The following is a 19,295-nucleotide window of genomic DNA, read 5'->3' on the forward strand; positions in this document are numbered from 1 at the left end:
CATTAATTATTTTAAGTTAGAAAAAATAATTAGTATTCATTTTAAAATTGAACTATAATTTGAAGTCACATATCCAATTAGAGAGTATAATATAAGCATGTGGTTTAAGTTAAGATTATAACACCTTTTGGAAAATTTTGAAAATCATTTAACTTGTAAGCTGTTATGTTTACATAATTTGTGATTTTTTCCCTTTATTTACTAAGGGTATTTGCGTGAAAAAGTCTTATGAGCTGAATAGTCCTACTGCTTAGCCACAGGGATACTTCTTTACACATCAGCTAAGTATATTAGTATGTTGACCTCAGGTAGGAGATAAGCAGGAAGAAAATTTTAAGAAAAAGAAGTTTACTTTTCATGCATATGTTATGAGTAAATGTGAAAATCTATTAAAAAACATTTTTATCAGGTGTCAGTCAAGTTTTTGAAATATTTAGGACTTAGAGTATTATTAAATATATAATGCTAGTAAATATATAAATATATATTAAATATATAATGAAGTGAGCAGTAAGCCCAACAGTGATGATGCAGAGTAAGACACTCATGGCCCATAGAGTGTCAGGGTTCTGTTTCTGGCTCTGATTCCTGAATTGAGCTTCCTGCTGGTATAGACCCCAGGAAGCAGTGACGATGGCAGGTAAATTGGCTCCCTGTCATCCACATGGGAGGCCTTGTTTAAGTTTCCAGCTTTGGTGTCTGCTCGTCCCTGGTAAAAATTATCCAGTCTTTTAAAAGATCAGGCCATCTAATATTACTGCAGTTACTTAAGACCATAAATAAAAAGAAAAATTTCTCCTAGTTGTTTTTTTTTTTTAGTACAACATTGATCTCAAAAGTCTGACAATGTATGCATCAAAGAAGAAAGCCATATAAAAAAAAGTTTGACTCTACAGATTTTGTTGTAAAAATTTTGAATAAAATGTTAGTAAGCAAAGGTCAACAATTCAGTAGTACATTTTAAAAATACCGACATGTGCAAGGTTGAGTTTATTTCAAGCATGGAAGACTTTTTTTCTTTTTTAAAGATTTATTTATTTTTTGAAAGTCAGTTACAGAGAGAGGTAGAGACAAATCTACTCACTGGCTCGCTCCCTGGATGGCTGCAATGGCTAGGGCTGGGCCAGGCTGAAGCCAGCAGCCAGGAAATTCATCTGGGTATCCCATGTGGGTGGCAGGGGCCCAAGTACTTGGGCCATCTTTCGCTGCTTTTCCCAAGCAGGGAGCTGGATCGAAAGTAGTAGAGCTGGGACATGAACCAACTCCCAGGTAGGATGTTGTGGGCACTGGCTTTATCCACTACACTGCAAAGCCAGCTTTTGAAGAAATTTTCATATTATTAGGAAGCTTATAATCTGTCATTAATAGAGCTAAAGTGAAAAATTGTCTCCAAATATGCAGAAAAGGTATTTAACAGCATTTAATACCTATTTATTTCTAAAGCCTTCAATAAAGTCTAAATGGGGAAATGACTAGAGGCATTCCCACTAAAGCAAAAGCCACTCAAGCGTGACCACTGTCATAACACTCTAGTGTTACATTGAAACTGTTGACGTATTAGCCCACAGAGAATGTAGGAGACAGGAATATGCTAACAGCACAGAGAAGCAATTTTTGAAATCGAGAGTATTAAGAAATCTACAGGTTAAAACAAGATTTAAAATACACAGTAACCAAATACCGTGTTTTTATTTCTTTTGGATCTTTAACAATTCACCTGTAGGGGCTGACATCGTGGCACAGTATGTTAAGATGCTGCTTGCCTCATTGCCAGAGCACTGGTTCATGTCCTGGTTGCTGTGCTTCTGATCTGCCTCCTTGCTAATGCACCTGGGAAGGCTGTGGAAGATAGCCCACACACTTGGGCCCCAGCCGCCCATGTGGGAGACCAGTATGGAATTTCTGGCTCTAGGTTTCAGCCAGACCCAGCTCTAGCTGCTAGGGCCATTTTGGGAGAGTGAATCAGTAGATGGAAGATCTTTGTTTCTCCCTCCCTCTCTCTTTCTGCCTTTCAAATAAATAAATGGATAAATCAAAGAATTCAGCTATAAACAATTTTGAGACAGTTGACTATAAAACACTAGGATTAGATAATATTAGGTGTTGTAATTGTGATGATACTGAAAATTATTTTATTAAGAGTCTTCATCTTTTACAAGTACACACTAAAATGTTCATGAATGAAATGAAAAGATGTCTGAGATTTGCTTCAGAATAATCAGGAGGGGTTAGGTTGTGGTTTGGGGTAAAGAAGAAGCAAGTGGCCTGATGATTATTGTAGTTAGGGGTGGTGTATACAGAGAACTCATTATACTATTCTATTTATGTCTGAACTTTCCTGTAACAATTTTAAGTCTTATTTGATGTTCATCTTAAATCTAACCCTTGTGGGTATAGGGCCACTAGAGAAGGAACTCCGTTTTCTTGGATCTTACAGATATTTTAGTTTGCCTATTTTCCACTGTAAACACTTACTCTAAAAGTGTAAATCATCATTTTATAATCAAAGTGTTAAAGACTTAGTTTTTGATACCTCATTGAATGGGCTAAGCCTAGATTTAGCTTTAATAGTTAGTGGTACATTTCAGAAACTCAAATGAAATTATTAAAAGTTTTAGTAATTATATTAAAAGAGAAATTTTCTTTTAAATCGCCTAATTAGACAGAATCACAGATTTAAATTTTTTAACATTTTAATTCCAGATACAAATGCTTTGCCTAAAGTCTTTATTGAATTTCTTTCAGATGGATCTTATGCCTTTTATTAATAAAGCTGGCTGTGAATGTCTTAATGAAAGTGATGAACATGGTTTTGACAATTGTTTACGAAAAGACCTGACCTTTTTGGAATCTGACTGTGATGAACAGGTAATTGGATACTTAAGGCAGAATTTACAGAGGTTATCACTATTTGCTGGTTCTTACTTTCTCATGTTCTCGTATCATGATTTATGTCTCATTCCTGGATAATTACTTCATCCTTTCCGTTTCTTTGACTCCTGTCCTTTGAGTATACAGACCCATTCTCTTTCTCTTCCGTAATAGCTACTGGATGTACTAAGGAAACTCGGATTGGCCACCTCTGCTAAGTTGAACTGTCACCATTGTTTAGTCCTTTTGTTCATCCTTAACCTGCCTTCCCTTCTTTTTTCAACCACGTTAGTTTGTATCTAAGAAGTAGACTAACTAGGCAAATATTCCTTATATGTCCAGATCCCCACTGCCAGTTGTATCCCCTGCTTCCAAGCGTTGTCCTTGTCACAGAGGAAGAATGTGGTTGCCATCTTTATCTCTGTCTTGGTTGTTAATTTCCATGTAGTCTCTTCCCTTGTTTCTGATACATGCTTGTTCCAGTTCATCTTGTACATAGTAACAAAAGTTGTTTTTCTAAAATACAGATCTGTATGCTTCTCTGACTGGCTGCAGGAAGAGTGTCTTGCTGACTTGATGTCTTTCTGGCTTTCCAATGCCATCTGTTTTTCATTTGCAGTTCAGTTCCCTAAACCATTGTGCTTATTACTTTTTTACACAATTATGGGGCAAGGGGCCAGTGATGTGGCTTAGTGCATAAAGTCACACCTGCAGTGCTGGCATCCCCTTTGGGCACTGGTTCAAGTCCCTGCTGCTCCAGTTCCAATCCAATGCCCTGCTAATGCACCTTGGAAAGCAGTGAAGATTGCCCAAGTGCTTTAGGCCTGTCCTTGCACCCACGTGGGAGATCTGGAAGAAGCTCCTGGCTCCTGACTTCAGACCGGCCCAGTTCCAGCCATTTTGCAGCCATATGGGGAGTGAACTAGCGGATGGAAGATCTAGCTCTCTGTCTCCTTCTCTCCTTCTATCTCTTTCTCTCTCAATTCTAACTCTCTAACTCTAACTCTGCCTTTCAAATAAATAAATCTCAAACCAAAAAACCAATTATGGGTCAAATATAAAAAGCCTAGTGTAACGAAAGGAACAAGTCTAGTTATTGTGCTAGATAGACCACAATATGATTCTAAAAATCATAAACTTAAATCCCATTTTTCTTTAACCATATTCACCTATTGATATAACTTACTTAAGCGTATATAATTCACATGGCTTTCCTGGTAAGTGATGCCCTGACAATAAAATGTGATGGTAAATATCAGCAGAACTTTCTATAGTTCTCTAAAATCTTCTGTCAAAATTCCTTCTTCCAGGTGAGAAGCCTGAGTACTTAGGTCAAACACAATTTTGGCAGGAAAGAAGATCGAGCCAGTGACTCCACATTTCTGAGTTTTGTTTCTGTTCTCAGATTGGGTTAGTCAGATAAGTTTAGGATGGAGATTTGGAGGTCGCTGTAGAGTTGTAAAGGTGCTGTTGTTGAATTTTAGGTCAGAGTCCTCCAGAGGGCTAGTCTCTTTGCATAACCTCTACACTGCCTCCAGATTGTCAAGTGACCTGGATCCCTGCTTGACATAACCATTCTAGATAAGGTGTATGATAAAATGCATACTTTAAGTTTTATTTTAATTTTGGAATTTTGTTTGATATGTTGGAAAATGGATTGCTTGCCAGTTTATAGGTTTCAAGTCCTTAGTTTCTTACATACAATGTTAGTAAATTTACTCTATTAAAATTGCTTTGCCATTCTCTTTTATAAATAATTGTTGGTGATTTTTCTCAAATGTCAGTCTAATCAATTAGTTCCTTGAAGTTACTGATTTTTTCATATCACATTATTTTTGTTAGATGCATTGGATTTTTCTGTTTCTTTTAATTCTACTGTGTGTTTTGTGTGTAAAAGATGAACAAAAGCTCTTTCGTAACAAAACTGATTTTCTCCACAGCTGCTTATTACTGTGGCTTTCAATCAACCTGTTAAGCTTTATTCCATGAAATTTCAAGGGCCAGATAATGGTGAGTAAAGAGCGCCTTTTCCTTGAACTAACTTCCCACTTCGTATACCTGTTAGCACATTTTTTAAAAAAGATTTTGTTTATTTATCTGAGAGGTAAAGTTATAGACAGAGAGAGGGAAAGACCTAGAGAAAGGTCTTCTATCTGCTGATTCACTCCCCAAATGTCTGCAACACCCAGAGCTAGGCTGATCTGAAGCCAGGAGACTTGAGCTTATTCTGGGTCTCCCACGAGGATGCAAGGGCCCAAGAACTTGGGCCATCTTCCATTGCTCTCTCAGGCCATTAGCAGAGAGCTGGATTGGAAGAGGAGCAGCAGGCACACAAACCGGCACCCAGATGGGATGCCTGCACCTCAGGTGGAGGCTTAGCCCTCTACGCCACAGTGCCAGCCCCATTAGCACATATTTAAAACTTTTTATTAGAATTAGATATTCTTTGTTTTGAGAAAGAGTAAAATTAGTTTTGGAACAAAGCAAGAACATCGATGAATGTGTAAATAACATGACAGTGTTAGAGAACGAAAGTACGAAAGGATCCTTTTATTTCATTTCTAAACATTATTTTAGTGGCCGGCGCTGTGGCTTAGCAAGTTAATGCCGCAACAGCAGCCCATATGGGTGCCGGTTCTAGTCCCGGCTGCTCCTCTTCTGATCCAGCTCTCTGCAATGACCTGGGAAAGCAGTAGAAGATGACCCAAGTCCTTGTGCCCCTGCACTCACGTGGGAGACCTGGAAGAAGCTCCTGGCTCCTGGCTCCTGGCTTTGGATCGGCACAGTTCCGACTGTTGCAGCCAATTGGGGAGTGAATCATCAGATGGAAGACCTCTCTCTCTCTGCCTCTCCTTTCTCTGTGTAACTCTGACTTTCAAATAAATAAATAAATCTTTAAAAAAAAAACACATTATTTTAAACTCTGATCGTTTCCTGTTAATCTGAAAACTGTTGAATTCTTCCAAGTGTTCTAAAACTCTTGATTCTAAGCAAACCATTTTTAGAATCAAAACTGGTGGAGATTATTTCTCTCTTATAAATGATAAAATTAAGGCTTCAGATCTTCGTTTTGGTGCTATATCTTTATATCTGTGCATGTAAACATTATTGTACAGATTTGAGATTTCTCTTTTTAAAAAGAGAATTCTGCTATTCTGCCCTTCCATTTCCCCTCTTCTCCCCTGTTTGTTCTATACTTTTTTTTTTAAAAGAGTTAGTTTATTTAATTTGAGAGGTAGATTTAAAGACAGAGGGAGAAACAGAGGGAGAGGTCTTCAATCTGCTGGTTCACTACCCAAATGGCTGCAATGACCGGAGCTGGGCTGATCCAAAGCCGGGAGCCAAGAACTTTCTCCAGGTCTCCCATGTGGGTGCAGGGGCCCAAGCACTTCAGCCATTTTCCACTGCTTTCCCAGGCTGTCAGCAAACTGGATTGGAAGAGAGGTAGCCAGGACATGAACTGGTGTCCTTATGGGATGTTGGCACTGCAGGCAGAGGCTTAGCCTACTATACCATAGAGCCAGCCCCTCATTTGTTCTAACTTTTCATATTAATAATTCCTTTTAATAAAATTGTACTTGTATTCTGAAAGTGGAAAGTATTTGTATAAGCAAATTCTGTAGAAACAAGTCAGTACTCCTTAATCAGCTACAAAATAAGAGTCATACATTGTACCCTTATATTGAATAGATTGATTTCTATATACTGAGCACATCTGATATAATCCTAAAATGAAAGTTGGCAACTTTCATGATGAATTCCTTTTTGACTAAATGTTGTCACTAATGATGCTTTTCTCCTAAATAATAAAATGTAACAACTCTTGGCAGTGGCAGTAATTAGAGTTGAGAATATATGCATATATACATTTGTACATGTGTGTTATAATCATATTCCAAGTCTTAGGTATAGGGCTAGCTAGCCACGTAAAGTACTAATGAATGTATATTGGTGGTGGAAATCAGCTATCAAAATACTCAGACTTTGTTGTAAATCCTAACGGTAGGCATCTACAAAGGTGTACATTAATGTGCAGGTTTGTATATGTGTATAATATGGTGTAAATATGTTTGTGGTTTTTAGCATTTCATTTTTTTCTACCATTTTATAGGTCAGGGTCCGAAGTATGTAAAAATCTTTATCAACCTACCCCGATCTATGGATTTTGAAGAGGCAGAAAGAAGTGAACCAACTCAAGCTCTGGAACTAACAGAGGATGATATTAAAGAAGATGGCATTGTTCCACTTCGTTATGTCAAGTTTCAGAATGTGAACAGTGTAACTGTAAGTAGCCATTCTTGGGTATTTATTTATTTGAAAGTCAGAGTTAAGAGATGGGGAGAAAGAGATCTTCCATCTGTTGGTTCACTCTGAAATGGCTTCAACAGCCAGGGCTGGGCCAGGAGCTTTTTTTTGGGTCTCCCAAATGGGTGGCAGAGGCCCTAGCACTTGGACCATCTTTCGCTGCTTTCCTACGTGCACTAGCAGAGAGTTAAATCACCCATTTAACAGCCGCGGCACAGTTACCCACATGGGATGCCGCTGTTGCAGGTGGTGGTTTAACCCACTATGCCACAACCTTGGCCCATTCTTGTGTGTGTAATAAGTTTGTAACAGGATTTTCTTAAGTAATTCTGAATGATCCTTTAAAGTAATGGTTGTCTACTCAGTTTGAAATGAGTAAAAGTATGTAATGAGCTGCTTAAATTTTGCATTTATTTTATCTATGTACTCTAAAGAGGAAGGACAGGTTGATATTTAAGTATTCTGCATTTTGTCAATTTATTTATTTTGTTTACATGGCAATTATTGAAAGGTTATTCCAGAACATTTATACTTCATATTTGTGCTTTATCATTTGAACCTGGTAGTAGGTAATGTGTGATACATTTGTAAATTCCCATTTACTTTTTGAGATTATAGCTTATAATGATATGGTGGCCATAATCTCAGTAAAAATGATTTTAAAAAGATAATTTTACATGTTATAAAATGACCTAAGTATATCCTATTGAATAATGCCTGAGATGATTTTAAGTGATAATGTTTTAAGGTTTTTTTTTTTTTCTTAAATATTTATTTATTTGAGAGGCAGAGCTACAGACAGAGAGAGAAAGGTCTTCCATCTACTGGTTCACTCTCCAGATGGTCTCAACAGCTGGAGCTGGACTGATCCGGAGCTAGGAGCCAGGAGCTTCTTCTGGGTCTGCCATTTGGGTGCAGGGGCCCAACCACCTAGGCCATCTTCTACTGCTTTCCCATTGCAGAAAGCTGGATTAGAAGAGGAGCAGCTGAGACACAAACCAGTGCTCATGTGGGATGAGCCATAGCTAGAGGCTTAGACTACAATGCCACAGTGCAGCCCCCTTAAGTGATATATTTTAAATATAAAAATACCACTCATAAAAATCAGCTATTTTAGCAGTTACTAATTGCTTTTGAGAATGTTAGTATTGAAATGCATTAAATCCTTTCATCCTGTCCTTTAGAGGTAGGAGGATTAGAAAATAATACAGAATACCTAAAAAAAAAAAAAAAAAAAAAAAAAAGGAAGGACCCACAGAGTCACTCCAAACAGGTCACACCAAACTGATGTAATTTGTTTTTGTAAATTAAAAGAAAACTCTGTTTATTTTAGAATATTTTCAGTGAATTTGTATAGAATATGCCTAGTAGTAATATGAGGAATTATACAAAATTGAGTTTGAAGTGTTTGGAATATCTTACCCAAATAAAATTGAGTATTACATTAGGGGCCAGTGCTATGGCACAGCAGGTTAAATTGCCGTCTGCAGCACCAGCATCCCATATGCACCATGGTTCAAGTCTTGCCTGCTCTGCTTCTGATCCAGCTTCCTGCTAATGGCCTGAAAAAGCAGCAGAAGATAGCCCAAGTCTTTGGGCCCTTGTACCCAAATGGGAAACCCGGAAGAAGCTCCTAGCTCCTGTGTTCAGCCTAGCTCAGCCCTGGCCATTGCAGCCATTTGGGGAGTGAACTAGCAGATGGAAGACATCTCTCTGTGTCTCTCCTTTCTCTCTCTCTCCTCTGACTTTCAAATAAATAAATCTTTTTAAAAAATTACGTTAGACTTAAAATTAGTTATCAAATGTTTTCCTGACTTTATTCATATCGTTCACATATCCCTGATTTATAACCCCTTTTGTTTTATTTACTTATTGATGGGGAGGAAGGCATTTGTTTATTAGATAAAAAGCCCTTTAGACCCAGAGACACTGATTTAATCTCTTCTGTCATTGGGAATCACTGAAGACCTTCCTCTTGTAATAGGCTCAAGTCTTTATGTATTGTGTGCAATATTTTAAAGAATTTATTTGAAAGGCAGAGAGAGACATGGAGATCTTCATCATCCTTCTGATTCACTCTTCAAATGCCTGCAAAACCAGGGCTGGGCCAGGCTGATGCCAGGGGGCTGGAACTGAGTTTGTCTCCTACGCAGATATTAAGGACCAGGATGCCCTTTTACAGGATGCATACTGGGTCTTTATCTTAGTCAAAAGTTTAGTCAGTAACTTAAAATGAAGACCCAGAAGGCATGCCTATCACTTTGGTGATAGAATAAAAATGATAGCTTTTCAGAATCTAATCAAAGCAGGTAAATAAATATTAAAACCCGATAAATAGAAATGGTTGTGCTTGTATTCAAAGAACAAAACACATTCAAAATAAGCTGAGAAGCGATTTAAAAGTCTGAATTGATGATAAGCTCAATTTGAAATGAATCTATGTTTGTGAAAACAGCAAAAACTGAGTACTGTCTCAGATTTAAAGAAATGTGTTATTTGTATTAGGGCAATTGTATGCATCTAGAGTATTAGGTTTTAAAATGGAACAGGGGTTGGTGTTGGCATAGTAGGTTAAGCTGCCACCTGTGCTGCCAGCATCCCATATGGGTACTGGTTCACATCCTGGCTGCTCCACTTTCAATGCAGCTCCCTGCTAATATGCCTGGGGAGGCAGATGAAGATGTCCCAAATCCTTGGGCTCCTGCTATGCAAGTAGGAGACCCAGAGTTCCAGGCTTTTGGCTTCAGCCTGGCCCAGCCCTTGCCCTTGTGGCCATTTGGGGAGTGAACCAAACCAGTGGATGGAAGATTTTTGCTCTCTCTGTCTCCCTTTCTCTGTAACTCTGCCTTTCAAATAAATAAATAGATCTTTAAAAAAATGAATCAAATAAAAAATGAAATATATTGAAAAATATTTATGAGTAAAGCTTTTATCTCTTAACATGCTGAAGGGAATTTTTAAAACATGTATTAAGAGTCAAGATTAAAAAGCACAGAGGGCATAGTATAGCTATAGAAGCTGAGTTTCAATACTATTTTATCTTTTAATTTTTTGGTATATGTAATGGATCCATGATTATCAAAAAGAAATTTTCCTCATTGAAAAACTGTGACTTTAGTAAAACTTTGAAAAACACTCTGTTCCATTGTAATCATGTGTGTCACATTCTTTCCGCATTCTCTGTAAATAATTATGACTCCTCTGTACCATCACAGTAAATTACCATGAATTTGTTTATGTGAGTGTCTTGCTATGACATCTGTGGAGAAAGTGAGATCTGCAGGACAAGCAGTGGAACTAATAATCCTGCGGCAGTACTAGTCTAAATGTTGCACAGTTTAGATTACCTCTTAGAACAGAAGATTTTTGTTAATAGTATAAGGAAATTGATTATACTTAAACTTTTATTATTAATTAAAGAACATTTAAACAAGGAATAATTATAAATGTAAAAATTCTTTTGTTTTTGATAGATATTTGTTCAGTCCAATCAAGGTGAAGAAGAAACAACAAGAATTTCATATTTTACTTTTATTGGTACTCCAGTCCAAGCAACAAATATGAATGATTTCAAGCGAGTAAGTTTTTAAAATTTTTTAAAATCATATTTAGGGCAATAAAAATATAATTTTAAGGGAATCATGTCCTACATTTCAGTTGCCACATATTTTTTTAAATCAGAGATCTAAAATTGTACTATATCATGAAATTTTATAAAAAATGAGTACAGTAATTTTTAGATAATTAAGTTTCTAAGGAAAATGGTAAGTCTTAACTGATAAGTGAAGGTTAATGAATAATATCTAAATAAGAGGGAAAATAATAGTTTGATTATAAAAAGTGGTTAAGAATAATGGGAAAAGAGTAAGCTAAATCTTTTTTGTAAGAGTAGAGAGATTTTAAGAACTTACACTAAGATCATTATTGCTTTGGACAAAAAAAATTTTAAAGAGCTTGAATAATTTTATTAAAAGAGGATGATTCAATTTTAATACATTGGTTAGTGCTAATTTTCCAGACCATGTTTGTGCTGAAGAGTACATTTCAGCAAATAAATTTAAAATGAATGGGCAACTTTCCTCATATTTTTGTATATCTCTGAATATGTACAAGTAGACTTCAAAAAAGTTTGTGGGAAATTTGTAGTATCTTTTAATTTCACTTTCCCACAAACTTTTTGTAGCTCCCCCTTGTATATTTGTTGCTTTAAAAAAAAATCCTAAAGTTTACAAAGAATTTGTGATGTACAAAGGATGCTCTGAAGTGAAGAGCAGTCCCTTCAGTGTATTACTAGAACATCTAATTGGTTCCATAGAATGACTCCTAAATCTGAAACCACAGGCTGCTGGAGAGTTTTGCAGTTTGGGACGCAAGTTGCTATGTGCAGTTCAAGCATGTGATAGTGCAGGGGATGTAGGCATCGTAGTGTTTCTGATGGCTGCATGTGGCAGTGTAAGATATCAGGTAATTACAAGAGGGGAAGTTTCTCTGGGTTCCCGGTTCCTGGAGGAAGAGGCTGTCAGCAGATTTCTGTTTAGTGAGTTAGAGCTACAGAACAGTGTATAATCATATGAAATTGTGTGTCATTTTTACCAAATTGAGAACCTTAACAATAGATGTTTGAATTGGTCTTTCTGTCTGATAACATGATTAACTTTTGGGAGCTGCAGAAATACTTACATATCTAGATGGCCATGTCTAGATGTTTGACATATATGTAATGACAGGTCAGAGGAAGCAGAGATTAAACATCTACTTTCTTGTGATACGCAGCGTGTTTTACTGGGACAGTGTGTGAGCAGCTGCCTCCTTTTCTGCTTTGCCTATTTGAACTAAATGCCATTGGACTGGGCTTTAACTGTGCCTTGCAGAGTTTGTTACTAACTTAGGTCTTCTGTAAGATCTATAACTGTAAGTCCTTTATTTCCTCATACCAGTAAGTTTCCTGTCTTTTGCCTCTTTTTTGCCTCTGCTTATGCTACTTGATTTTTTCATTTTTTCTCTAAGTAACCAACCATCTGTCTTGTCCATCTTCTTACCAGCCTGTCATTCAGTTAGTTTTTCTACTTTGCATTAGTAAATCTGACTCCATCTCATTGTTTTTAACATTCCCTTCACACCCCTTCTAGCCTGATATTTTCTGTTTTTGACTGCCAGACTATCCTTTTGGGCTGTTTTTGATAGAAAAGATATTAGGCTTTTCTTGCTGAAGAGTGTTTGTGTTTATTTTTATAACAGCTGTGTGTTCATTTATCTTTTCATCTTACTTAAATTACTATGGAGCAGCCATTCTCAAACTTTTGGGTCTCGGGTACCTTCTTTAATATTATAGATGATTGAAGACCTAAAAAACTCTTATCTGGGCTATATTTGTCTAACATTTACCATATTAGAAGTTAAAATTGTGAAATTTTGAAGATATTTATCTACAGATGAAAAGCCCGTTACATGTTAAGTAATAGTTTTAAATAAAAAATATACCTATTTGGGGCAGGTGTTTGATATAGCAGTTAAGCTGTCACTTGGCATGCCCATCCAGAGTACCTGGGTTCAAGTCCTGGCTCTGCTCCTGATTCCAGCTTTCTGCTGTTGAATACCCTGGGAGCCAGGGGGTGATGACTCAAGTAGTTAGGTCTCTGCCACACATGTGGGAGACCAGATTGAGTTCCTGGCTCGTAGCTGCAGCCTGACCCAGCCACAAAGGTTGTGGGTAATGGAGAATGAAACAGCAGGTAGCAGATCTCTGTTTCTCTTTGCCTCTGCCTTTCGAATAAATTAATTAAATAAATAAAGCATGAAATAAATATAAATAAACATTTGAGTATTTTCAAAAAAGAGAAAACAATAAGAGGAAGCACATTGCTTTAAAATTTTATGAATTTCTTCACTATCCTAATAGAGCGCTCTCATTCTTTTGCCAACTCTACATTCGGTTATAATAACCACACGTTTTGTAGCCTCAGGAAAATGTGACTGTGTACTTGTGGCAAATAACAATTTAGCATTATTATGAAAATGGTTGGTTTTGACTCTGATTCCCTGATAGGGTTTCAAGGATCCCAGGCTGGACCATACTTTGATAACTGCTATGAAAATAATTGAATATTTTAACGGAGCCCTGTGCAGGTTTCTCATTGGCTGAATAGTGTTCTTATGTATATAAATATTACATTTCATTTCCTCATGATAATTTCTGAAGGAGATCTTTTCTGCTTATGGTTATTCATGTAAGGTTATTTCTCAAAAGTAAGCAAAAATCTCATTGTTTTCATATTATATGAGACAGCAACTTCAGTGTGGTAAAAATACAAATATTGGAAGGGTTATGTTTACCTGAAATTGTCCAGTTTCATCCTATAGAGTTGCTTATTAAAAACAGTTTGGTTTTTAGTGAAAAATAATACATATGTAATATTATGCTTTTTATCCCTGTGGTGACTATGCCAATGCAACCACAGTTCTTGTCTACAACAAGCTTACATCTGGGTCTTCAAACTATTCATGGAAAATGTGTATTATAAAAAACTATGTGTATATAAAAAATTTTTGCACTAAAATAAACAACTTTTAATTCCATTTTTATTTATTTGAAAGGCTGAGTGCCAGGGGTGGGGAGGGGAGGGGGCAGGATAGATATCCTTCATCTACTGGTTCATTCCCCCAAATGGCCACAATGGCTAGAGGTGGGTAAGGTCAAAGCCAGGAACCAGAAATTCCATCCTGGTTTCCCACATAGGTGGCAGAGGTCCAAGTACGTGGGCCATTTTGTGCTACTTTCCCAGAAATATTAGCAAGGAGCTAGATCAGAAATGGAGCAGCTGGGATTTGTACCGGTGCTCATAAGGGATGCTGGCATTCTGGCATTAACTTAACCTATTGTGCTACAATACCGGCCCCTCTGCCAACTTTTTGAATTGCCTTCATAATCTTATAAGACAGTGTACCAATATATGGAAAGGTAATCAGAATTAATAAAAACTTGATTCAAGGATCTCTTCCTCCACAAAGTAGTCTTATACTTTCCCAGCCCAGTGCCAGATTCTTCTTCTCAATGATAACTGGGAAGATAGGAGAATGCTTTGTGGAGAAAGAGAACCTTGAACTAAGTTTTTTTGATAGTAGAATTTGGATAATGATGGACACCCTAAATAGATTGGAAAAATAGGGACTTGGACCTGAGAGTCGGAAGGTACAGGATTCATTCAAGGACAAGTCAGATGTGGCACTTCTTTCTCTTTTCTGGATTTAAAAGGGATTACACATAATATAATTTGAATTTAAAATTATAAAATAGACTTGGCACATATTTTATAGGGATAGGGAAGAAAGTTTTGATGATCTGTGTAGTGAAGAGAACTATATAAGTAGGTTTAATGAACAATAAGATAGAATAACTTTTTTTAAAAAAGATTTATTTATATATTTGAAAGTCAGAGTTACACAGAGAGAGGAGAGGCAGAGAGAGAGAAAGAGGTCTTTCATCCGATGGTTTACTCCCCAATTGGCCACAATGGCCGGAGCTGCGCCAATCCGAAGCCATGAGCCAGGAACTTCTTCCGGGTCTCCCATGTGGGTGCAGGGGCCCAAGCGTTTGGGCCATCTTCTACTGCTTTCTCAGGCCACAGCAGAGAGCTGGATTGGAAGTGCAGCAGTTGGTTCTCGAACTGGAGCCCATATGAGATGCCAGCACTTCAGGTCAGGGCATTAACCCTCTGCGCCATAGATTAACTGTTTATCATTTACAGTTTATATTTTTATGTTGTATGAATTGTTTTAGATCATTTTCGTTTTCAGAATGTCACTGACCTCCTCTTGTCACTAAAATGACAGAAGCTAAGATAATGCTGATGAATCTTTGATATGTATAGAAATCTTAGACCAGCTTGCATGTGCCTACAATTATATAGGGTAATACTTCAAAGATTTGCAAGAGTAGATTATGCTTTTCACTTCTCTTTGGCCTTTAAAAGCATCATGCACAGATGATAGTGGATACTTTGGTGTTTTGTTGTTGGAAATGGGTTCTTCCTGTTGCAGCATGAAGTTTGCCATCTTAATTTGAAGTAGATGTTTTCTTTGCTAAAATAGGTTGTTTACATTGATTGCTTTCTTTTAATGCAAAAATATTAAACTGTAAGTATATAAAAATGAGAACATGGTAGGGGCTTCTACTTCTCAGGGAATGAGGTGCATGTAGAAGGCAGAGCAGATTTTTATTGCTATAATACAAACAGACTTTTCTAAACTGGCCATTCACCATATCAGCTATTTTTGTAACATTTCTGTTTGTTTATTTTTCAGCTTTTTTAATCCAACTCAAATGAACTAAACCAGAAGATTTTTTTAAATGAAGTAATATAAAGATTGACCTTGTCTCACTCTACTCCCCTCCTTGCTTCTCTGCTCATCTAGCACCTATCTGCTCTCACCCTCCCCATGTTGTCACCATTGCTGGTGCGAGATTTCTACAGCTTCTATCATCTGGATCAGCTTTTTTTTTTTTTTTTTTTTTTTTACTAGATTTCCTCAACCACCTCTCTCTTCAAATCTCATCCTACTTACGTTTTCAGTTGGCCTTTTGTTTTATTTTGGGCTGGCAACTAGGTGCTTTCTGTTTCTATACCATGTTGCTCACTAGATTTTTTTAAACTTTCTACTGTTTGCATATTTAATTTTGTATTACATTTTGAAAAGTCAAACTGCAATGAAACAAGTTTCAGATTTAATTAATTGGATAACATTTTAATTAATTCTAAACTTTAAAGTTTATTTTTTAGAATCTACAGAATCACTTTGGAAATCAAGTACAACAATTTCATCACAGTCCTTTGTACTAGAGCTAATCTAAAGCATTGATTAGATTTTAGTTGAAGGGTGTGACTTTTCTTTTCACAGTGGAATATTAGTCCCAAAGTTTTTCTGATGATATATTGTGGGTGTATCTTCTGCTTCTGCCTACTCAAGTAAGCTCAAGTTCAATTGAAGGACTTACGGACTGATTAATAGGCTGGGTTAAAATGTTAACATAGAAGATTAATGGATTCTACTCAATAAGTATCTTTGGCACCTAATTTTGATGTACACAGGCTTTAATTTGAGGTATAATACAAAGAGTTAAGAGTGAGTAAAAAAGCTAAAAGTTTGGAATGAGAATCCATATTGGAATATTGAATTTCTTCTTTTTTACAGAGAGTACATATTGGCAAGTTGAGAGTTATCAACCTGTGAAACAGTATGCAGATTTGTGTCTTCTGTTGTATCACATCTGCTAAAATTTTAATTTTTAATATTGTTTCTGTTTTCTTTTGCTTAATCTAATAGCTCCATGTTTTGTGTTAAGTAATATAATGATCAATAATGCTTTCAGTGTTTATTGTTTATTGGCTTAAATTCACTTGTGATACACATTATGCCACCTACCCTTCCTTCTTGTAGCTCCATATACCTGAATTTTTTTACTCTTGTTCACATCCTCTTTGATGAAACTTATTTTTTTATCACCCTTGTGACTTGCTGGGCATTTCTAACATGGTTTTTTTGAACCAGAGATGACTTCTGTAAAGTAATAAAAGTGGTTTTCTTAGATTGGGGAAGAAAACGTTTCTAGCAATGTATTATTGGGCATTCAGTAGAAAGAACTTCTAAATCTCTCATGAATAGCATTGACCCATCTATGTTCTGTTTTATTCCATACATGTACTGATAGCCCTCATGAGGATGTGTCTGGTGTATACACTACTATTTGGAACAGAATCAATTTAAAATATGAAAATTACATTTATAAATGTATATATAAATCTTTTTCTATAAAAGCATACAAATTCTTGCAAGTGAGTTTTCCTTAGAAACCTTTCTGCTATGAGAATACTTTAATAATAAACTCTGGGTTTGAAGTACTTGATTAGAACAGTGAATTTGTTGTCTAGAAAGGTTAATAGGAATCAAGTTTATTCATACCTTTTTTTTAAAAGATTTATTTATTTATTTAATAGGCAGAGTTACACAGAAAGAGGTAGTGACAGAGAAGAGAGAGTTTCCATCGACTGGTTCATTCTCCAGATGTCCACAATGGCCAGGGCTGGGCTGTGCTGAAGCTAGAAGCCGGAGGAGCTTCATCTGGGTCTACTACTTGGGTGGCAGGGGCCCAAGCACTTGGGCTGTCTTCTGCTGCTTTCCCAGGAACTCGGATCAGAAATGGAGCAGCTGGGATTTGAACTGGCAACCGTATGGGATGCTGGTTTTGCAGGCAGCAGATTAATCCACTGAGACATAATACCAGCTCCCTTAACTTTATTCTTTACATTTTTTGGCTGCCACATTTATAGTAACCAGGACATTTTTTAAAACCTCTAATAGAGGATTATATTAATCATTGACAGAAACAGGATTTAGTCTTTATAATTTTTATCATACATTTATAGCAACCTTTTTTTTTCTTAAAGAAACCAGGAAGTATCAGTCATTTTTAATCTGTTTTCATTGCATGTCTGCATATTGAAGAAAAAGTCTGGAAACCTGTCATCTGGGGCATGAAGACATGAATTTAGCATACTCTTAATTCCAGATTATTTTGTGATCGACATTTGATTTCTAATTGCCTAAAAATAGAATGCCAAATATATTTTACTCATATAGCAGCATCTTTTTTATTAATGTCTCTAAACTGTCAACTTTGTTATGAAAAATTGCATTACTTTTTCTTGAAACAGCATAGGAATACAAAAATAGACTGCATGTGTTTTATTTTTAATTCCTTATGGCTGGGGGCAGGGGTTATGGTAGTTTGTTTCAACAGTGAAAGTATACTGCATGCCAAAAGAAACTCAAGAATAAAAATTAATACCAGGTTTAAAAAACATGATTACCATATTAGTATTTTTTAAAATAACCCTATCCATATTTTTTAAATCAATAAGATGTACATATAAAGTTACTTTTGTTTTTCTAGGTAGTTGGCAAAAAAGGAGAAAGCCACTAAGGTGCAAAAGACACTGGAAGACCATATTGCAATCAGATCTACAGCTCCTGGATAATTGCTTGATTCTCGCCAGAGACTGTCAATGTTTCATTCATTACCATTACCAATAAATCATTGCTTTTGTTCAGATGGTATCACTAGTGTTTCTATTGTAATCTTGATACATGCAATTGTAAATAAAAGTCACTACTTTTGCCAAACTTAATTCTTGTCATTTCAAATAAATACTTTTTCCATCTATTTGAAAATGAGCCACCTGATTTTAGAAGAGAGCTAGGTGATTGGTAGCATATTTATTGGAAGCCAGTTTCTCTCTTTAGAGGAGCAAAACTGTCTTAGGAAGTTAAGGAATGTGTGTGCATACCCACAGAACAAGTAATTTTGATGAAGGGACTTGGAATAGCTATGTTCAAATGGGTACTAACTGCATTTTTTTTATTAAAGGATATTTGAGTATCTGGACTATATAAATTCCTCAAGTTATAAACAACAAGAAGTAAACAGGCTTGATGAGCTCTAATTAGTCTTACCTGAAACAATTTAGTTAATGGGTTCATAAATTCTTTCTTATACCAGGTTTTTAATTCCTTCTGGATAAACTTTAAAATTTGAATCAGCCATTTTCTTTATTAATAGGAATGTGAAATCAGAAAACTGGGAAGAGTATAATACAATGAATTCATGAAACAGTAGGAATTATTGTTGTTAATCATGAGTTTATTATTTGAAATACCCAGCCATGCAGTGTAAATACACAGAGATCATGATTTAAGTTTGAAGATAGCTTGCCAGATATCTGTGTTTAAAAGTTCTTTCATAAAAGGCTATCAAAACAAAACATCTGTTTTCTTTGCTCCTTTTTTAAATTTTAAAATTGTAATTTAGAAAGTCTTCTTAAATTTAATCTTTACATGTAATTTTTAAATTCAGTATTTCAAAAGTACATCACACTGTGTAACTTGTGATTCAGTTAATACATCTGAGAGCATTCTTGTCTAGGAATTTTGCTTTTGGGAGACCAATGTATTCATTATACATGTTTATGAAAAAAATCATGTGGAAGTTTTAGTGAAATAGTCACCTTCTGAAACCCAAATGTCATTAGGTGATGTGTAGTTCATTATTATGTGAGCACATAACT

The 19,295-nt window shown here is 36.1% G+C and overlaps 1 protein-coding gene across 3 annotated transcripts in view; it reads left to right on the forward strand.

The window, feature by feature from the left end:
* The window catches only part of TXNL1 (thioredoxin like 1), a 31,958-nt gene extending 13,599 nt beyond the window's left edge, over positions 1–18,359 (forward strand). The window contains exons 4-9 of one of the 3 annotated variants that reach the window (XR_011379316.2): positions 2,746–2,868; positions 4,812–4,881; positions 6,983–7,155; positions 10,650–10,754; positions 15,478–16,408; positions 18,125–18,359. Coding sequence is in view for 2 of the 3 variants with exons in the window: in XM_008261338.5 (XP_008259560.1) it covers positions 2,746–2,868; positions 4,812–4,881; positions 6,983–7,155; positions 10,650–10,754; positions 16,366–16,404 (510 nt within the window). In the remaining variant the exon portion in view is untranslated. The remainder of the gene's footprint in view (positions 1–2,745; positions 2,869–4,811; positions 4,882–6,982; positions 7,156–10,649; positions 10,755–15,477; positions 16,409–18,124) is intronic. The other 2 variants (XM_008261338.5, XM_002713546.6) reach the window with 2 other exon arrangements.
* Positions 18,360–19,295: the final 936 nt, after the last annotated feature.

This window comes from Oryctolagus cuniculus, chromosome 10, assembly GCF_051225735.1.
Source record: "Oryctolagus cuniculus isolate XC-2025 breed Fujian yellow rabbit chromosome 10, ASM5122573v1, whole genome shotgun sequence".
Classification (NCBI taxonomy): Eukaryota; Metazoa; Chordata; class Mammalia; order Lagomorpha; family Leporidae; genus Oryctolagus; species Oryctolagus cuniculus.